Source organism: Taudactylus pleione, unplaced genomic scaffold (genome assembly GCF_031769625.1).
Source record: "Taudactylus pleione unplaced genomic scaffold, aTauple2 ptg000021l, whole genome shotgun sequence".
Lineage (NCBI taxonomy): Eukaryota > Metazoa > Chordata > Amphibia > Anura > Myobatrachidae > Taudactylus > Taudactylus pleione.
In genome coordinates, this window is record NW_028284423.1 from 3,996,906 (window position 1) to 4,016,173 (window position 19,268).

Below are 19,268 nucleotides of genomic sequence, written 5' to 3' on the forward strand. Positions count from 1 at the left end.
CCGGAGAATCTCCCACTGGAGACTCCATGAATGGAAGCGGCCATACTGGATGGTCTCGAAGGTAGAGACCATCATGCCTAGTAAACTCATGACCAGCCAAACGGATGGTCGAGGGGCAGACAGCACTTTCCAGACTAAGTCCTGAAGGGCCCGGGCTTTGGCTCGGGCAAGAAAACCCTTTCCAGTGCTGTATCGAAGATCACACCCAAATATGTCAGACGTTGGCACGGCCTGAGGGGACTCTTCTGGAGATTTAGTATCCACCCATAATGCTGTAACACCTGCACCGTGTGATCCAGGTGGAGCTGAAGTTGGGCAGTGGAATCCGCCTTTACTAGAAAATCGTCCAAATAGGGAATCACCGTTATTCCCTCGGAATGCAGTAAGCTTGCCATTGCTACCATGATCTTTGTGAAGACCGCTGAGCTGTAGCCAAACCAAATGGCAGAGCCTGGAACTGGTAATGGGCTCTTCCAACCGCAAACCTGAGTAGAAACTGATGCCCCGCCCAAATCGGTATGTGGAGTTATGCATCTCTGATGTCGATAGACGTTAGAAACTTGTTTGCCGAAATACCCTGCATCACTGATCAGAGCTGCTCCATGCAAAACCGATCCACCCACTGGCTGGCATTCAAGGCTCGTAGATTCAAAATCGGCCGATAAGTGCCGTTGGGTTTCTGGACTTGGAACAAGTTGGAGTAAAACCCCTGTCGAGACTGTGGAACAGGAACTTATAACCCCTTCTGAACAGAGGGAACTGATAGCTAAGGCAAGTCTCTTCTCCGGCTCCCTGGGTAATGCTGTAGCGAAGAAATGTTGTAGTCAATCAAATGACCTCGGGAGACAATGCCCTTTACCCAGGCATCTACTCCCGAAGCAACCCACCTGTCTCGGAAAAGAAGGAGACGGCTCCCTACCTTCCCTGAGACCGGATGGGCTGAGATCCTGTCAGGTACTCGGCTTCTCAGATGCCCTAGCACCCGGGCGGTTGAATGTGCCGGAGAATCTACCCCGGGGGGCAGAACCCCTACTGGGAAAAGAGCGTCCTTGGGCCCCCTGACCTCTAATCATTCCCCTTCCTCGAAAGGAAGAATGGAAGACTCGGAAACATGCGCCCTTTAGCTTCTGAGGCACCACAGGCAGAAAAGTGCTGTTTTCACCTGTCGCCTGGTATATAATAGTATCAAGCTCAGAACCGAACAGGATGCCTCCACAAAACGGCAGAGACTCTAAAGCGCATTTAGATTCGGCGTCCGCCTCCCAGGCACGAAGCCAGAGTGCTCTGCATGCCGCGACTACCATGGCTGAGACTCTAGAATAAATCTGCGCTCCATCTTGTGCGGCCTCACACACATACATGTGGCTGCAGATTATCTGCTCCACCAGTACCAGTAAGTCCTCACTGGATGAGTCACTGGCAAGGCCTGCCACTAGTTTGTCAGCCCACTTCTCCATGGCTCGAGACACCCATGCAGATGCCAATAATGGGCGAATAACCACTCCAGCGCCCATAAAAATACTCCTAAGGCATCCCTCCAATTTTTTGTCTAGCGGATCCTTAAATGAGGCCGCCCCTTGGACCGGCAGAGATGTGTACTTTGCTAAACAAGCCACAGCCGCATCCACTCTTGGAGGCAGCTCCCACTTAGCGACCTGCTCCTGTGGAAAGGGATAAAGGGCTGCAAATTTACGAGGAGTAGCTTTTATCTGGGGTCTTCCAGGCTTCCTCTACCAGATCTGAAAGATCCCAAAACACTGGGAAACAAACGATCCTCTTACGCCTCAGCTTAAACGGCCCTTGCGCCCTAGCTGAGGCATCAAGGTCTAGACAGTCCAAAGACTGTCGTACTGCCATAATAAGGTCCTCTACACCCTGACTTGATGCAGAGTCTGAACCGTCCTCGTCGGGCAGAACCTCCTCTTGGAGTTCCCCCTCCTCCTCTTCTTCCTCCCCCTCGGGATCTAACTCCAACAAGACACTGGATGGAGGAGGATGCTTATGCGTAGTTTAGACTCCTCAAAAAAGCGTTCCATAAAGGCAGATACTTTCTCGGCCCCTACCGCCGAGCACTCCATGGGAGGTACCCAAGGAGGATCAGGGCCCTGGTAACCACCCCCTGCAACAGCAGGCAGTGAGGGCAAAACAGGCGCTGGCGCTGCTTGGGCTAATTCCTCTCTACGGCGGAGCAATGTCACCAGGTCAGAGAGTGAACAGCTCATAGCCTGAGCCCAGGCCGGCTCCTCCGTAAGTGGAGTGGCTCCTCCAGCTATCTGCACACACGTGGGCCCCAACTGACAGTCCATGCACAAAGCCCCTGCATCCAGTTGTCCACACGGCAATTTAGCCCGACACTGGGCACATGTAAAAAATATAGCCATAGTGGGGTTCTGGCCCTTTGTGGACTTTGTCCGTCATTAGAGCACCCCTCTTCCTGTGCTGCCCTGCTGCAGCAATCAGCCCGAAAACATAAAAAATATATAACAAGTGGCAATGAATATGCAAACACTCCAAGCAGGTACAAGAACAGATTACAGTAATACTGAAAACTACTTCGCTGTATGCTGCAGGTGGAAAGGAGCTTGCTCTGTCCTCCCTCCATGCTGTTCAGGCCTGTGTCCTTTAAAAAGTTGTGATCAGACTTCCTGGGAGCCTGCATTTTTCCATTGGAAAGTGGGGGGAACCAGCAGGCATGGCTCCGCCCCCATCATACTGAAGCGTGCTTCACTGCTCCTTCCTTCAAGTGTTACTCCCCCCATTGGGGAAAGCACTTGGACTGACCCACATTTACCTACAGCACCTGGTGTTCCATCCAAGCACTAATCAGGCCCAACACTGCATAGTTTCCAAGATCAGCTTGTCCAGTGTGGTGTTGCTGTAGGTCTCACCTGCGGTCGGTCTGTAGTCAGCGCTCTCCCAACAGGAGCTGCCGACAAGAAACCTGGCAAGATGGCGCCCGCCATCCAGGACCACGCTGACTGCCTGCACCTCTACCAGGTAACAGCAGCGCGCTATCCTCCTGAAACAACGTACCTCTACCCACAGGCACTAAACTTACACTGAAGTCAGGGGTTGCAGAGGGGAGGAGTTACAGATTTCAGTGTTAGTGCCAAATCCACGCCTTCCCAACTACAACCCATGGTCCAGTGTCCCCCAGCCCAGACGAAAGAGAAATGTGTATTGGGGACGCAGTGTCGCATTGACTAGAGTGAAGACCTTTGTTGAAGTAGCTCCAATGAAGTGCAATTACCATCATCCAGGACATTGGGGGTCATTCAGAGTCGGTCGCAAGCGCTGAGCGTTCGCAACCGACTCGATGTTGCCCCACTGGGCATGCGCACAACGGAGCCGGCTTAGTCGTGCGCATGCGCGAGACCTGGCTAGTGACGTACGCTCCGTCGCGGGGGGTCTCGCAGCAGATGGGGCGAGCTGTCGATGGTGAGTTACAGCTCACCCCGTTTGGGAGGCGGGCAGGGGGCGTGCCTGCCCAAACGGAGGCGTTCCCATCGGAACGCTTGCCATTTGGGGGCGGCCCCACTGACATCATTGCTGATGTCAGTGGGGAGCTTCCTGCTCGATCAGAGCAGGAAGCTCCCTGGGGCTTACGAGTGCCCAGACCCAACCTTAGGGTCTGGTCGTAAGCCCCGATGGTCGCGATGGTCTTGGCCATTGCGACCATCACCCATGTCGGTTGCTAGAGCTGTGGGTGTTAACCCACAACTTAGCGATCGACAAGGAGGCGGTCGTTCAGGATGCAAGCGGCCACCCTGATTCAGTGCGACCGCTTGCAACTAACGACCGCCTCTGAATGAGGTCCATAGTGTACTACTATCATACAGTTAAGAGGACCAATACTTGAATTAGGAAGAGGATTAAACAGGAGCAAACTCAAAATTGCCCCAAAGTGCAGTGAGGGGAGAGATGACCGAGTGCTTCTTAAATGGTTTTTGCAGTGATCTCAATTGTCAGGAGAAGCACATTGTAGGATGTGAGAGTGCTAGTGTAGGTGTGAGAGTGCTAGTGTAGGGTGTGAGAGTGCTAGTAGAGGACAGTTGAAACTGTTACTATGGATGCCACCTTGCAAGTGGTGGCATCCAAGTTTACCCATCTAGGGGCAAGATTGTTTGCAAACCAGGCCAATTTAGATGGGACACCTGGTAGTAGAGACTGATGTCTGAGAAGTATCTTCTTCCACTGGAGTTCGTGTGCTTCTGGTTTATTCAGCTGGTTCTCAGTGGCCAGTTTTTATAAACAAATTGGACATAGCATTTATGTATTGGAGTCATAGTGAATGGATAAGATCTCTAAAGATAAAATGGACCATGGTATGATGTTCATTTTAATGGCCATAGTCCTCCCTAGCCAGGAGATAAACAGCTTCTGCCAAATGAACAGGTCCAAATTAATGTATTTGTAATGTATAATAGAGGGGGGAATTCTTTGTATAAAGGGGTAGATGTAACGGGTATTTGTCAAATTTTGCACAGACTAGGGGACCGGATGCCAAACCGCATAATTGACCGCATTTCTCATATGCGCCAAGTTGGACCTGGTGGGCAGCACATCTTCAGAGGCCATTGTCCAATAGAAGCCTATGGGCTTCTTATCACAGTGTGCTGTGAAAGGGAGCCAATTGGATACCTCCCAGCAGCCCCCGCGGCACGCGTATCTTACGACACATAAACCCAGAATTCCTCCTATCACAAAGGACAGCTCTTATCGAAAGAGCTGTGCTTTGCGAGTTTACTTGCAAATCTTCATGTATACCGGCGTTATTATCGCTGACATGCATGCGATGAGTGGCGGGATACATTGCATGCAAAATGCTATGCTTGATGCATCCTGCCTAAAGGGGTATATTTACTAAAGGTCAATTTTAATCCACTGAAAAACCTATGAAATTCAAACATCGATGTTGTATTAATTTATTTCTAGCTGTCTTGGCGTAGGCAGCGGCTCTGATTACATTACCACAGGTCACCGTCATCTGCCATGGCAGCATCCTAGAAAAGCATAGGAGAAGATGAAGAGACTTTGCTGTGAAGTAGACTATAATCGGATTTTCAATTTGTGGGGATTAAAAATATAGTCCTATCGTTTAAATTCCAGAGACATTGGTACAGTCCTGAATGAAAGTTCACATTGTATACCAAGCTGGTCCATGGTCAGACCATGTGCTGGGGAATATGCAGATAAATGAGATGTCCTTTACCAGGAAAGTGCCAAGAGAATTCATATCTATTCTGGGGTGGACATCATGCAATAAAGAATTGAATGTGTAGTCTCTAGCAGTGGGCTCTTTTATACGCAGCATCTAACAGGGGTTCCGTGTGTGGAAGAAAGTTTTATTATTTTTACTAAAGGAAAAAAAAAGTATATAACTGCCCAATATAGCTAGAGTCTCCTGCTCAGGGAGAAATTATGGGCTATACCCTCCTGTAATATTCCAGCTTGTGTAGCAGCATAAAAAAAGTAGCAATTTCATCAGAGCCTATTAGGAGCTTATAATACAGTTTTTGTCTATGCATTCTAATACCCAACCTTTGCTAGACAATACTTGGCCACTGTTCACATAAGATTGTACTGCAGTGTTACCATCTGCCATGGCTTAAATCCTTCACATTTTCAACATACTTGTTCCTGATGTCCTGCAGTTAACTTTTTTTCATGGATTATATTTCCACAAACAATCTGTTAAATTGCTGCAGCATGTTGCATTGTGGCTCCAAAGATTGTTAGATACATTTTGCAGACAAAAAATAAAAATACCTGTCCATATTGGTTAATAAGCATTGTTTGGTAATGCCATACAGACATTCTGTGACATCAGAAACTGGGTATTTATGTAGGGTTAGGTCTAAAGTGAAATGGGCTGAAGGGCCTGAGACGTCACAACCACGTAACCCGCAACGGTAGGTGGAGGAGCAAGGTTCAGATTGGGACCCAAATACCAATTTGGTCTCAAAGATTTAGGGGTCTATTTACTAAGCTTTGTTAGGAGATAAAGAGAACGGAGATAAGGTACCAGCCAAAGTAGGTAAAGTGAAAATTGCTTTGGCCCTTTTTCTTCAATTAGAATGTCGACAGGTTCATAATGTCGCTGCGAGAATGTCGACATACATTGGGTTTTTTTTTTTTTTGCATATTTTAGCCTAATCCTAAAAATAACACAAAAATGTCCCGTCAACATTTTGGTGTTGACATTTGAGAATGCTAATTTATGTCCATGTCGACATTCTGCCTGGAAACCTTTTCTACCAGGTGCCTAGACAGTCACACTATGGGCTTGATTCAGAGCTGCTCGTAAGCGGCCGCTCGTTTGCGCCGAGCGATGTTTGCCCAACTGCGCATGCGTACGGATATTTATACGCATGCGCGAACCAGTCAGTGCGGTCGAAATTCATGTGCTCGCAAAATAGCGAATGCCTGATAATTTGAGTGACAGGAGGAGGCGTATGTGGGTGGTAACAGGGGAAGGTGCTTGAAAACGGGGAGGGGAGATCCGAACGCAGGCGTGCTTAAAGGTCAAAACGGGCGTTTTATGGGTGTGCATAATTAACACAGCAGCATCTTTGACCACGTCACTGGGTTATTTTATAGTCAGAACTGCTCGCAAGATTGTGGTAGGAAAAACCAACCACAAGAATAGCGAGCAGTTCATACCCTGGTCGATGTACTCGATTAATCTAATAAATAGCGGACATGACGTAGGATGCGAGCGGCCAGGGGGCGTATTTTTTCAAAAAACGACCGCAAGTTTTGTTCGCTCGTTCAGACAGAGGTGTGAACAGACCGCAAAGAGCGAACGGTTCATTTGAATAGCCACCCCTATTTTCTGGACAAACGACCGCAAATAGCGTCCGGCTCTGAATCAGGCCCTATGTTCCATGCTATGAGGCCAGCACTGTTTGTCACATTTTTTATTTTAGAACTATTAATATTCAGAAATATCAGTCCCTACACTTTAACAGGCTTATATTTGTTGTTATTCAGCAGAACACAATGAGAACAACAGAAATACTGGCCTTTAGTTATAGAATTATCTGAAAAGAGAAAACAGGAGACCTCTTTCTAATTACCGTCTCCTAGCAACATTAATTAGCTAGCATGAGACAATAAGTAAAGCACATTATACTCTTGAATGTACTGTATCATAATGAACACTGTCGAGAATGAACGACACCTATGGTGGTGTTGATGACAAGAGAAGATAAAACACTTATTCAGCTCTTGATGCAGTTTTCAGACCCATTTATTTCTACGCCTCAGCATCACTTTGCAAATAAAATAAACTAAACATGCAGAGTCACATTATTTGGACCCTGGGAGTGCCATAGACATTGCTGCCATCCCATTAAAAGAAGCATCACCTCACATTGTGCCCTCACCCTAACGGATTCTTAAGCTGAGTAACACACTAGATATGTTAGCCCAATCCGATGGATCAAGCGATATATCGTCCATGTCAGCAAGTGTGTACGCACTATGAGCGACCGTGCGCGCTCCCACGGGGTCGTTCGTCGCATTGACAGATCGAGCCAAAGTGCTGCTCAATCTGTCAATTTGATGAATGACCCCATGCTGGTGGACGACATATTGTGCGGTCGTTCATCAGATCGTGTGGTGTCAAACGAACACAATATGTCGCTTATTGCATTGTGCGTTGGCCGGGTACACACATCAAGTGTGTACGCAGCATTACCTTAGCAGTTAGGAGGTGGGGCCGGCACCATCTTCTCCTGGGTTTGAAAGTGTGGTCATCATATCATAGCCAAGCCCCGCACTCCCTGCATAACACTAACATGGAGGAACAGCAGCCACCTGCTGCTGCATCTCCTTACCAGTGGGCTGGTACACAATGCGGGGTCAGCACAAGGGCATAACAACACTGCTGTGGTACCCAAGCCTATGTGCTGTTTACAGATTGCCGCTGATTTCCTTACCAAATTTTAGCTTTCATGGGGAAAAAATAATAAATACACAGATACCTGGAACCAAGAAGTTGCAGAAGTTATGATTACACTTTGGATACAATCATGGACTTAAATGTGTCATCTGGAAAACAGGAAGATGTATCAAAATATAAAATGATACATAATATAAATTATCAATGGAGCAATCGGCCCCTGACACTTGAGTGGGCTTTCCAAAACAACAGCGTGACTTTGGTGTGTCTAGAATAGGTAAAACTTTCAAGGGAAAAACAGCATTTCCATAGTAATGAGCACAAATGAAAAATAGGTTTGCTCATGTGTTATATATTGTGGTTAAACATGAAGAACAGTAGTGGTACTCCTTATACTAAGCCATGTATTTCTAATAAAAGCTACCTTTTAGAGTTTAAAATATTTCTTACCGGTTTTCCATCTAGAGTGCACAGTCTCTTGACAACACCGGAATCGAGCTTTATAGCATCTGTGATGTCTGTCAAGACTTGGTCGAAAGAGTGAGCAGTCTTTTTATTCAAGAGAATGCGAACAGCCTTCCGTGGCTTCACTCCACTCCGGATGACCGTCACTAGCTTAGGTTTAATGAAATCTTTGCTTTCTCTCATCTCATTCTTCAATGTAGTTAAAGATGAAAGCGAGCGACCAGATCCAGTTCTTACATTCACAGACCAGTTTGGACTTACATTTCTGTTGTAGTCTACTTTGCGATAAGACTCATTTGAGGCACAAACATAACTTTCACCTGAAATTAAATTGAAAATAGTTGATAACATGATTATTTCACATGATCCATGGTGAAGCTGGTAAAATCTGCAACAAAACTAAACAGATGTCAGAACGTTCTAGCTTTGGTGAGTCTATGCCTCTCTTACGACGGGCAAATACATGTATAGCAATTCACCTTGGGTAAGAACATGGTCATAGCAATAAGGCATTTTGTTGTGTGCTGCATCTTATGGACAAATGATGACAGAAGTCACACCTGAATGCAACAGAAAACTCTGGCCCTCATTCAGAGCCGCTCGTTAGCGGCAGTACGCTCGTTCCGAGCGATGTTTGCACATCTGCGCATGCGTACGCTTTTTAGTACGCATGCGCGAACCAGTCAGTGCGGCCGAAAATCGTTTGTACGCTATATAGCGAGTGCCTGCTATTTTGAGTGACAGAATGAGGCGTATGTGGGTGGTAACAGGGGAAGGTGCTTGAAAATGGGGAGTGGAGATCCGAACGCAGGCGTGCTTAAAGGTCAAAACGGGCGTTTTATGGGTGTGTATATTTAAAACAGCAGCGTCATTGACCACATCACTGGGTTATTTTAGAGCCAGAACTGCTCGCAAATTTGTGGTAGCAAACACCAACCACAAGAATAGCGAGCAGTTCATACCCTTGTCGATGTACTCGATTAATCTAATAAATAGCGGACATGACGTAGGATGCGAGCGGCCAGGGGACGTTTTTAACAAATAAACGAGCGTATGTTTTGCTCGTTCGTTCAGACTTAGAGGTGTGAACAGACTGCAATGTGCGTACGGATCATTTGAATAGCCACCCCTTGTTTTTAAACGAACGACCGCAAATAGCGAACGGCTCTGAATGAGGGCCTCTGTTCCCCAAAGGAATTCGTTTCACTGTAGATCCCATGGTAAATATATGTAGAATCCGCTGCAAAAAGTAACTAGGATTAGCTGCCTAATTTCCTAATTTGTCAATCTTCAGATTCAAGAACATTGCTAGCTTCTCAAGAGACCTTAGATCAGCCCCAGATATAAATTTTAGTTCCTACCATTCAAACAGGTTTTGAGGGGAGTCTTTTTCGCTTATGTTTTTGCAATAAGTGTCAGGGGGTGTTTGTAGCATAAGACAGTCTACCAGTAGCAGTATTATGCTATATAAGTATTATGCTATATAATACCAGAAGGCTAGAATCTTTAAAACATTACACCAGATATGCAAACAATTTAAAGTGTGACCAAAATCTGACATTTAAGCTAAAGCCTTTACCTGACCATATACAGTAGTTATCGTGCTGAACCTAGATATTTAATAAGGATCGGCCATGACAATGGGTCTACTTAGTATCAAAACTGTATTTCATGCTCCTAACTTTATCCAATGTAATACTCAAGCATAATAAAACCAAACATATCTGCCAACAACATCAAAAGGACTTTAAATGGAGCTTCCATTGTACTAGTAAATACGGAATTTCTTGGAAAAACTGGAACACATGCAATCTCTCTTATGTAGAATGTAGTTGCATAATTTTGTGCATTGTACGGACAAACAGACATTTTTTTGCATCTTAATCAACACAGTAGGATCTAGATAGCCCACCCCTAATCTAAAGAAAAAGAAACCTATATACCCCTGTCTAAAACAATACTGGATGGCAGTCACTAGCAATAATGTAAACACAACAGTAGTAAAAATTCTGTTACTGTATGAAACACTTATTATTATAAAGGACAGCGCAATTAAAAAGCACATGATTTACACACACAGAGTATGACAGAGTAAAACAAAATAAGAAAATAGAAGAAATGCTGTAATAAGAAACAAACAAAATCTCAAAAGAAAGAATCATTTAGATTGCTGGTAGTATGTTTGAAAACCAGCCTCAGTTCCTTAATAGAAAAACATTAGAAAGAGACATCTGCTAGGTTTGTGTTGCTACATCACTTGCAGCCAATGTAAAGTCACAGGATGGGTACAAACTAGACAGACTGGCAATTTTGCAGATGGTCGGGGAGATTACCCTTCGTCCCACCCCATGCAAAATTGCTGGTACACAACGCAGGGATGGGGAACCTTTTTTTCTGCCAAGGGCCATTTGGATATTTTTATCATCATTTGCGGGCCTTACAAAATGATCAACTTAAAAATTAGCCTGCTATATTGGCCACTTACAGCTTTGGTGGGCTCCGGCAGCCAAGAGGAGGGGGAGGCTGTGTGTCTCTATGTCGCCAGGCAGAGTAGAGGGGTAGACAGTATGGAGGGGAGTCCTGGGTTCCTGGTCGTGTGACAGGCAAGATGGAGGGGCAGCCCTGGGGTCCTCTCACCAGCACTGACATAACCAGCCCGGCTCTGCGGATGACAGCCATGTATGCCCGCTGCGCTGCCATAGCCTGCTGAGGGGGAGAATCCCACCGCTGGAGTAGTGTCACTGTGGTATGCTGAAAGAGCCACAGCCCGGCCGCCACAGTTATGGGTAATATGAAAAAAGCTCCTAGATTTATTGAATTTCGAGTCCCATCTGTGGTTGCCTTGGCAGGGCGAGACCAAATTATTTTTTGGGCCTGTTATGGCCCGTGGCCCGGACGTTCCCCACCCAATTTAATGAACGGCTGGACGATCAAACTACTTTAATTAAACTGCCTTTATAAGTGGTTCTTCTTTCTTTTTCCACATTAATTGCCACCAGGCATATATTTCAGACGTATATAAAAGAGAAAAAGATTGCCAAATATAGTGAAGTACAGTCTTTTTATTTGAAAAACAATTTAAAACATATTATCCTCCAGCACTCGGGGGTTTAGGTAACGTACCAGATGGAGAGGTGTATCTGCACACCGGCAAACACATGTGAATCAGAAAGCATTCCCGGAAAAAGCCCCTGTCTTCACAATCACTGATGTATTATGTACGTCCCCCAAAGGTAATATATATGTCCAGGGCAGTGCTAGGTCCTTCTGCTGCTCCTCCAGGCTCCCGGACTTGCTCCAATAGTCTGGAATGATGCCCACATCTAGAGGCTGCGGCCGGAGAGGAAAGGACTGGATTTGTTGAGGAGCCGGGGGTCAGGGACTGACTTCCTGGATGACGGGGAAGCTCTGCGGCTTGATGGGGAAGCTCTGCGGCTTGATTGGCCAATCAAGCCGCAGAGCTTTCCAGTCATCCGGGAAGTCAGTCCCTGACCCCCGGCTCCTCAGCAAATCCAGTCCTTTCCTCTCCGGCCGCAGCCTCTAGATGTGGGCATCATTCCAGACTATTGGAGCAAGTCCGGGAGCCTGGAGGAGCAGCAGAAGGACCTAGCACTGCCCTGGACATATATATTACCTTTGGGTGACTTACATAATACATCAGTGATTGTGAAGACAGGGGCTTTTTCCGGGACTGCCTTCTGATTCACATGTGTTTGCCGGTATGCAGATACACCTCTCCATCTGGTACGTTACCTAAACCCCAAAGTGCTGGAGGATAATATGTTTTAAATTGTTTTTCAAATAAAAAGACTGTACTTCACTATATTTGGCAATCTTTTTCTCTTTTATATACGTCTGAAATATATGCCTGGTGGCAATTAATGTGGAAAAAGAAAGAAGAACCACTTATAAAGGGACTTTCATTCTAAAGAACCTATAGGAGGGAATTACACTTTATACTGGCCTAGGAGGAAGCGCTGGGACTTTATTGTTTATGTCTATGAATATAGAGTTTTGTGACCTCTATTTATTGTTCTTGCTGCATCCAATATTGAAGCGCATTGTTATATCAATATATATTTATTTTTGGTATACTTTAATTAAACTACACAGGCCGCATGCAATATCGTGTGTTTTCGGCCGTGCAGCACTGCCAATCACACGATAACGCATGTGACCCGTGAAAGCGCGCAATCGGGCATACACACTGCCGATATTGTGCAAGTGTGTACCCACCCACAGTTTCAAAAATACTGTGGTGAAAGCAGAACAGATGGTCTCTGTGTGAGATGCTGTCCTGCCCATATGTTATAATTATAAGATGCCCAAGATGTATGGCAGGATGCATCAAGTATCGCATTTTGCATGCGATGCATCCTGCCACTCATCGCATGCATACCATTGTTAAAAACACTGGTATATGCCAGCTTATGACCCAGAAGTCCCTATGCACATGCGCGGTATGATGCGCACTGCAGGTGGTGCTGGGAGGAATCTGTGTGGATAAGAAGCCCATAGGGTCCAAGCTGCAAAAAGCTTTGCTTTCCAAAGTTTGGTGCATATGAGAAATACGGTCAAAGTCCATGAAAACGGAATTTGCTGAGGTTTGACTGCATAATTGATGATCGTGCATCCTGCCCACAGTGTAAAACAAAGCAGTTTAAAAAATTAATAATGTTGAAAGTGTCCTATGAAAACACAATTCCTTCCAGATCCCTGCTGCCGGTATAGGCCTTATTCTGATCGGATGTATCTCCCGTTTTTGTACCGACTGCGCATGTATCTGAATTGCAAAACATGGTGTGTACCTGTACCGCACGATGTGTCTGGGGTAGGTGCATGCATGTTTCCATCTTGTGCAAACGGTGTCCATCATAAAATAGGTGTTTCAGGGGAGGCAACTGGGTGGCGGGCATCAAGACGCAGGGAGCGGCTATTTCTAATGGGAGTGTCATGGGCGTACTGCTCCATGTAATTCTGGGTAGTGTGTACAGGAAAGGAAAGCCTGTTGGACAGATCTCTTGCATCTAGCATGGGTCGGTGCAAGTGCTGATACTAATGATGACGGTTGGGTCTGCAGATGCTAGAACAGTGGGCAGGATAGGTTTGCAATTTCAGATGCACAGATTTGCGACTTAGTTTGGCCGATTGTCGCATTAGTATAGGAAAGCAAGTACAAAGCCGCGGTCGTAGGAAAAAGTGGCCCCAGAAGTGTGTGACTCAGACCAACACAACTAGTTGGTGTCATTTATATAAAAGAATTAAGTTCTTAATAAAAATAAAATAAAAACATTGGTACAGTTTTGAAAACCCTTGAAAAGAAATACAAATAAAAGATGAAACACAAAAGTATCAAGCAAGTAAAACAGAATGGGTTCAAAGAGGTAAGAATGCTCAAAATATGACGGCAGCGGTCCAGACAATGAGGTGATGTTTTCCCTTTTGAATACATGCACATGTCTGTCACAGATCATGCATAAAACATTAATGCAAATGAACAATGAAAAATGGGGAGGGACGCATGGGCTATTGTATGCAAAATATGTGCATTTGCTCAAATAAAATGCACAGTGCCTCTGCATATTTCTCTGAAATGTAAATGACACCTAGTGATTACATAGTGAGACACATTAGGCGAGATGCATGAAACAACGTATTTTGGATGCAATGCATCCTGCCAATCAACGGATGCATAACGATGGCATTACTAAAGGATAGCTCTCTTGATAAGAGAAGTCCTTTGTGGTGTGGGGACTTACGGCTTTATGACCTATGAGTCCCTCTGTGCATGCGCGGCTCTAGGCCAGCACATGAGTGAGCCACGGGGGACCCTGGGAAGGATCCTAGTGGATCCCTCTCGAGGAAGTCTCCCCAAAAGAAGCCCATAGGCTTCTATTAGGCAACGCCATCTATAGATGGTGTTACCTATTGGGTCAAAGCTCCGGAAAGCGGCTTGGTGCATATGGAAAATGCGGCCAAATCCAAAACTGCATTTCCTGAGGTTTGACCGCATTTTTAGCGTTGAAGCATCCCATCCATTATGTATAAAGTTTCACCTGTTCCAATCATCCCTCTAAACCAGTGGTTCCCAAACTGGGTGCCGTGGAATCCTGGGGTGCGCAGGGCACTTGCAGTGGTGCCATAGGTTGGTTGTCCAGGACTAAATCATTATTTATGGTCAATGTGATAGGCAAAACCAGTGCCAGTGAATGCAAACCATAGAATAAATGAACAAACAGAAGCACAACCCCATCCACCACCACATAACTGAAGCAAGCGATGACAGGTAAGCACAAAATACTTCATTTAATAATGTGCATATGTGATTCTTCTATTAATGCAGGAGTTAGCTTCTGTGTTGGAGACTTGACAAGTAGGAGAGCAACTTAATTTTGATTTTGTGCTAAATTTCTCAATAAGAAATTTTTGGCCTAGGGGTGCTGTGAAAATAATGCTGATACTATGGGGCACCGTGATTCAAGAAAGTTTAGGAACCACTGCTCTAAACTGAGAGATTTGTAAGCAAACACATAAGCTTGCCTTAGTAGGAACAATTAATTGGTTATCTCTACAAGACCCTCAAATTATAAATTATAGCAGCTGTCCTAGTACAATGTTACTTTTCTGTCCCTGTGCATATGTTATTCTGCTATTAATGCAAGAGTTATTTTCTGTGTAAAGGTGCCCACACACATACAGATATACTTACAATCCGACGATGTGTCCGATTTCTCTTGAAACTCTCCCCGGCAGCTCAGCACACGATTTGGTGTCCAACCTTAATCCGGTCTCCTGCAGCCAGACTTTTTTACAGTGCATTCTGTCCTAGATTGTTAGATCTGCCGTACTGCACGGCAGATCTGACGATGTGATGTGCGACCTGCGGGGGAACGCATCGCATCGTGATCATGAGTGGGGACTCACGATTTGGGCATTTTTTACCGATCTGTCGATCCGATGTGTCGGAATCGGCCAGATCGGGTAAAAAAAACTCGCTATGTGTGTGGGCACCTTTAGAGATTTGACAAGTAGGAAAGCAACTTAATTTTGAGAAAATCATTCACAGGGCCAAAAAGCTTGTTAAATAGGTCCAAATCATTAAAATGAATGATGCCAAAGGATGACTGACAGCAGTATATTTTATCACTTAATAAGATTGCAATATGTAACTAGGTAGTGCCATTTCAATGGACCATGTTAATGTGTTAATAACAGTCAAACATTAATGAGCTCAACGTGTTGGCAACACAGAACATGAGCATTGCAGCTGTCCTCCAGGTGTCTGACTCATCTTGCTCTAAGTCACTGACATATTACATTGTTAGTTGTGAGTTATGATGCAACACCCCGAAACTGAATTTGCACCCATAAACTACATCATACACTGGCTTCAGTCCAGCGTGGATCCAAAACAGCCTTTTCAACAAGTTCACATAAACAATATTAGACAAATTGATTGCTAGTCTCAGTAAGTGTAAAGTGACAGCCAGACTTCCCAATATCTTTTTTCTTTTCTTCTTTTATTTCACAAAATAGGCCTATTCACTAAATAGTACGATGGAGTTGTCCCACACAAAGTCTGACCTGGTTAAAGTCAAAATAATTTTTAAGTAAGAAGCACTACTCGTACTTACTATTTGAAAATGTTGTACCGCAAACCTGGCTAGTACACTATGCGTGGAACACAGAAAATGACAATTTCCTCCAGACAACTTTAGGAGGTATGGCAATCTAACGAGCACCATAGTGGTGAGATATTTAAAAACATACACAGCTGAAATATTGTATTAAAAAGATGGACTAATAATGCAGACACAAATAAAAAAAAAAATAGCTAAAAACAAACAAAAAAATATTGCATTGTTTTTCATCCCAAACACGTTTTAATGGGATGTTCTAGATTCACCAGTATGCAGGGTTACCTTCTCTTTTATGTTATTTGTTTGCAGATTGATGTACAGCTCTATATAGCAAGGGCGTATCTACCCACTGGCCAGGATGGCACTCGCCAGGGGTGCTGGCTAAAGGGGGGGCACCGTCCAGCAGTGCCACCAGCAGCCAATGGGTGTACTACCCCAGGGGCTTGACCTAGCCCCGCTAGTTCCCCAACCCCACAAGTGTAGGGCAGACCACAGTAAGAGTGGTCTGCCCTACACAGTAACACACAGCCGCCAGCTACGTCCACGGAGGGAGCCGGCTGGAGATCACTCATGACATCTCTCCCATCCCATAGTGCAGAGCGAGAGCGGGCCCAGAGGAGTGGACAGCGGCAGATGTTGGCAGGAGCGGGGATCAGGTAAGTTGCTTTTTTCCTGTGTGTGTTTTTTTTTTTCAGGCATAGCACGGGGGGGGGGGGGGGGGAGCAGGGAGGAAGAATGTGGCTACTAGGGTGCACAGTATAGGGGGGAGCACTATTGGGGGCATGTTATGAGGGGTGGCCACTACTGTGGGCACTGTATAGGGGGTCACTACTGGGGGCACGTTATGGGATGGGGTGGCCACTACTGGGGGCACCGCATAGGATGGACTACTACTGGGGGCAACGCATAGGATGGACTACTACTGGGGGCACCGCATAGAGGGGACTACTACTGGAGGCACCGCATAGAGGGGACTACTACTGAGGGCTCCGCATAGTGGGGACTACTACTGAGGGCTCCGCATAGTGGGGACTACTACTGGGGGCACTTCCTGAAATTATGGGGGGGTGCCAGTCCATTACCTCGCCGGGGGCGCTCGGATCCCTAGATACACCCCTGCTATATAGTATGATTTTTTTGCAATTCGATTTATATTAAGTACCAAAACAGAATATAAAACAGGGCATAACGCCACACAGGCATACCACAATAAAGGAATATTGAAGCTTATGGTACAATTTTAACATCAACAGGGAGAAACTAAAAAAATTAACGGAAATGAATGACCAATAAGAACATGAGGCAATCAAAACAGAAACACAAAAAAACAGAAATAAAAAAAAAAAAGCAACAAAGTGAGAAGGTGGGAAGGAGAGAAAGAGATTCAACAACACTCTATATTCTTGGGAATCTTTGTAGCCCACCCAATAAAACCAAGGGCAAGAGAGTGATGTCTTTCATGTCCATAAATATAAGATTTCCAATACAGCATTGGAGTAAAAAAATAGAGGATAGGTTTCTAAGCTTCTTCCAGCAAACCAAGCTGTAGGGTTGGGAGATAGAGGCGGAACCGGAGTCCAAGGTAGGCCTGCCAGGGAGAGATTATGTGAGGCCCCATCAATGTGAATCCATTGCTTAGCAGCAGGCATGGTCAACGAGGATACTATCTGAGCTAAGTGCACTGCATAGTAATATGGGAGGAAGTCAGGTAGCTGAGGCCACCTCGAGATTTGCCCCTAGAAAGGACATCTAGTATGAGTCTTGGGGGCTCCCCCCCTAATAAACTCCCTAATGAATCCATGTAGTTCTTCAAAGAAGTCTGAGGAATGTGAATCATGAGAGTCTGAAACAAATAAAACACCCTCAGCAGAGTATTCATCTTAATAATGTTAATCTGGCCTAGCCTGGAGATCGCACCGGACCCCCTGAAGCATAGGAGGAAAGTTTAAGCTGAACAAGTCAGTTATGTAATTCTGGATAAAACCCCCCAAGTATTTAATGTGGGAGGGATGACAGTTGTGTGGGAAAGATTTGGGGAGGAAATCCATTATGTGAGGAGGTGTAAATAGGCTGAGCGCGGTAGATTTGCAGAAATTCATTTTACAGTTGGAGTGGGCACTAAATCGGTGAAATTTGCTGGACATGTTGAGGAGAGAGGTGGTTAGCTCAGAGGTCATCGACAAACAAAGCTAATTTTTGCTCCAGACCACCCAATAGAAAAACCTGAAATATCAGGGTTGGCTCTAGCAAGGGCCTCCATAGACTAGATAAAAATGAGGAGAAAGAAGGAGCAAACTTGCCTCTATTAGATATGGTGAAGGTACCAGAAAGAGTACCATTTACCCTCACCCGAATGGCTATCATACCATGCTAAAATACGGTAACAACGTAAATCACCCTGGCCCAAGTGCATGCCCCTAACAAAGCACTAACCAAAGCGGTTGAATGCCTTCTCTGCATCAGTGGACAGTAAAAGCGTGAGACATTGAAGCAGAACAAGAATGGACCAAATCAATAGTTTTAGTGGTATTGTCCTTGGCCTCTCGACCCGGGACAAACCCAGCCTGATCCGAATGAATAAGATCAGAGAGTCAGACTTTTAGTTGACTATCAGCTTTGCAAATAGCTTTATATCCACGGGAGAGATTGGGTGGTAGTTGGAGCACTGGGCAAGGTGATATGGGCCACCAAGGCCTGTGCATGAAAGTGATTAGAATCAGAAAAGGCCTGTGTTACTATGGGGACCAACTTGTCCAGGAAACATATGTAATATGAGATGGTAAAGCCTTCTGGTCCAGGGCTTTTGCACGTCTGGGTAGACAATTGCATTGCAAACCTCCTGTTCAGTAAATGGACTCTCTAGAGAGGAGATCACCTAGAGATCACCTTCTATGAAAGCTTTGGGACATCGACCTTTGTGACGTAGGGTCCGATTCGGGTGGAAAGTAGGGACCCAATAGAGAAGAGGAGGAAGTAGAGTGTCAAATTATACTGCAGACTATAAAATCTTTGGAGCAATAGTGCTATCTACATTGAATAATATACCAACACACCCTGATCCATCTCATTTTTGGTATAAAAAGGGCTGAGTGCAGAGGTCAGATCTTCTGCTCCTTAGTAACCTTTACCAAAAAGCGATTTGCAAGACCCAATTCCTTTTGAATATTTCCAAATCATAATTAAAAATGTTGTTAAATTCATTTTGAAATAATATGTTATTGCACATATTTAATAAAGGCATGATACCATCACTTTAT

The 19,268-nt window shown here is 45.2% G+C and overlaps 1 protein-coding gene across 3 annotated transcripts in view; it reads right to left on the reverse strand.

The window, feature by feature from the left end:
- Positions 1 to 19,268, reverse strand: part of DCLK2 (doublecortin like kinase 2) — a 137,702-nt gene that overhangs the window by 112,470 nt on the left and 5,964 nt on the right. For all 3 annotated transcript variants that reach the window (XR_015869896.1, XM_088448381.1, XM_088448390.1), the window contains one exon: positions 8,357 to 8,691. Coding sequence is in view for 2 of the 3 variants with exons in the window: in XM_088448381.1 (XP_088304507.1) it covers positions 8,357 to 8,691 (335 nt within the window). In the remaining variant the exon portion in view is untranslated. The remainder of the gene's footprint in view (positions 1 to 8,356; positions 8,692 to 19,268) is intronic.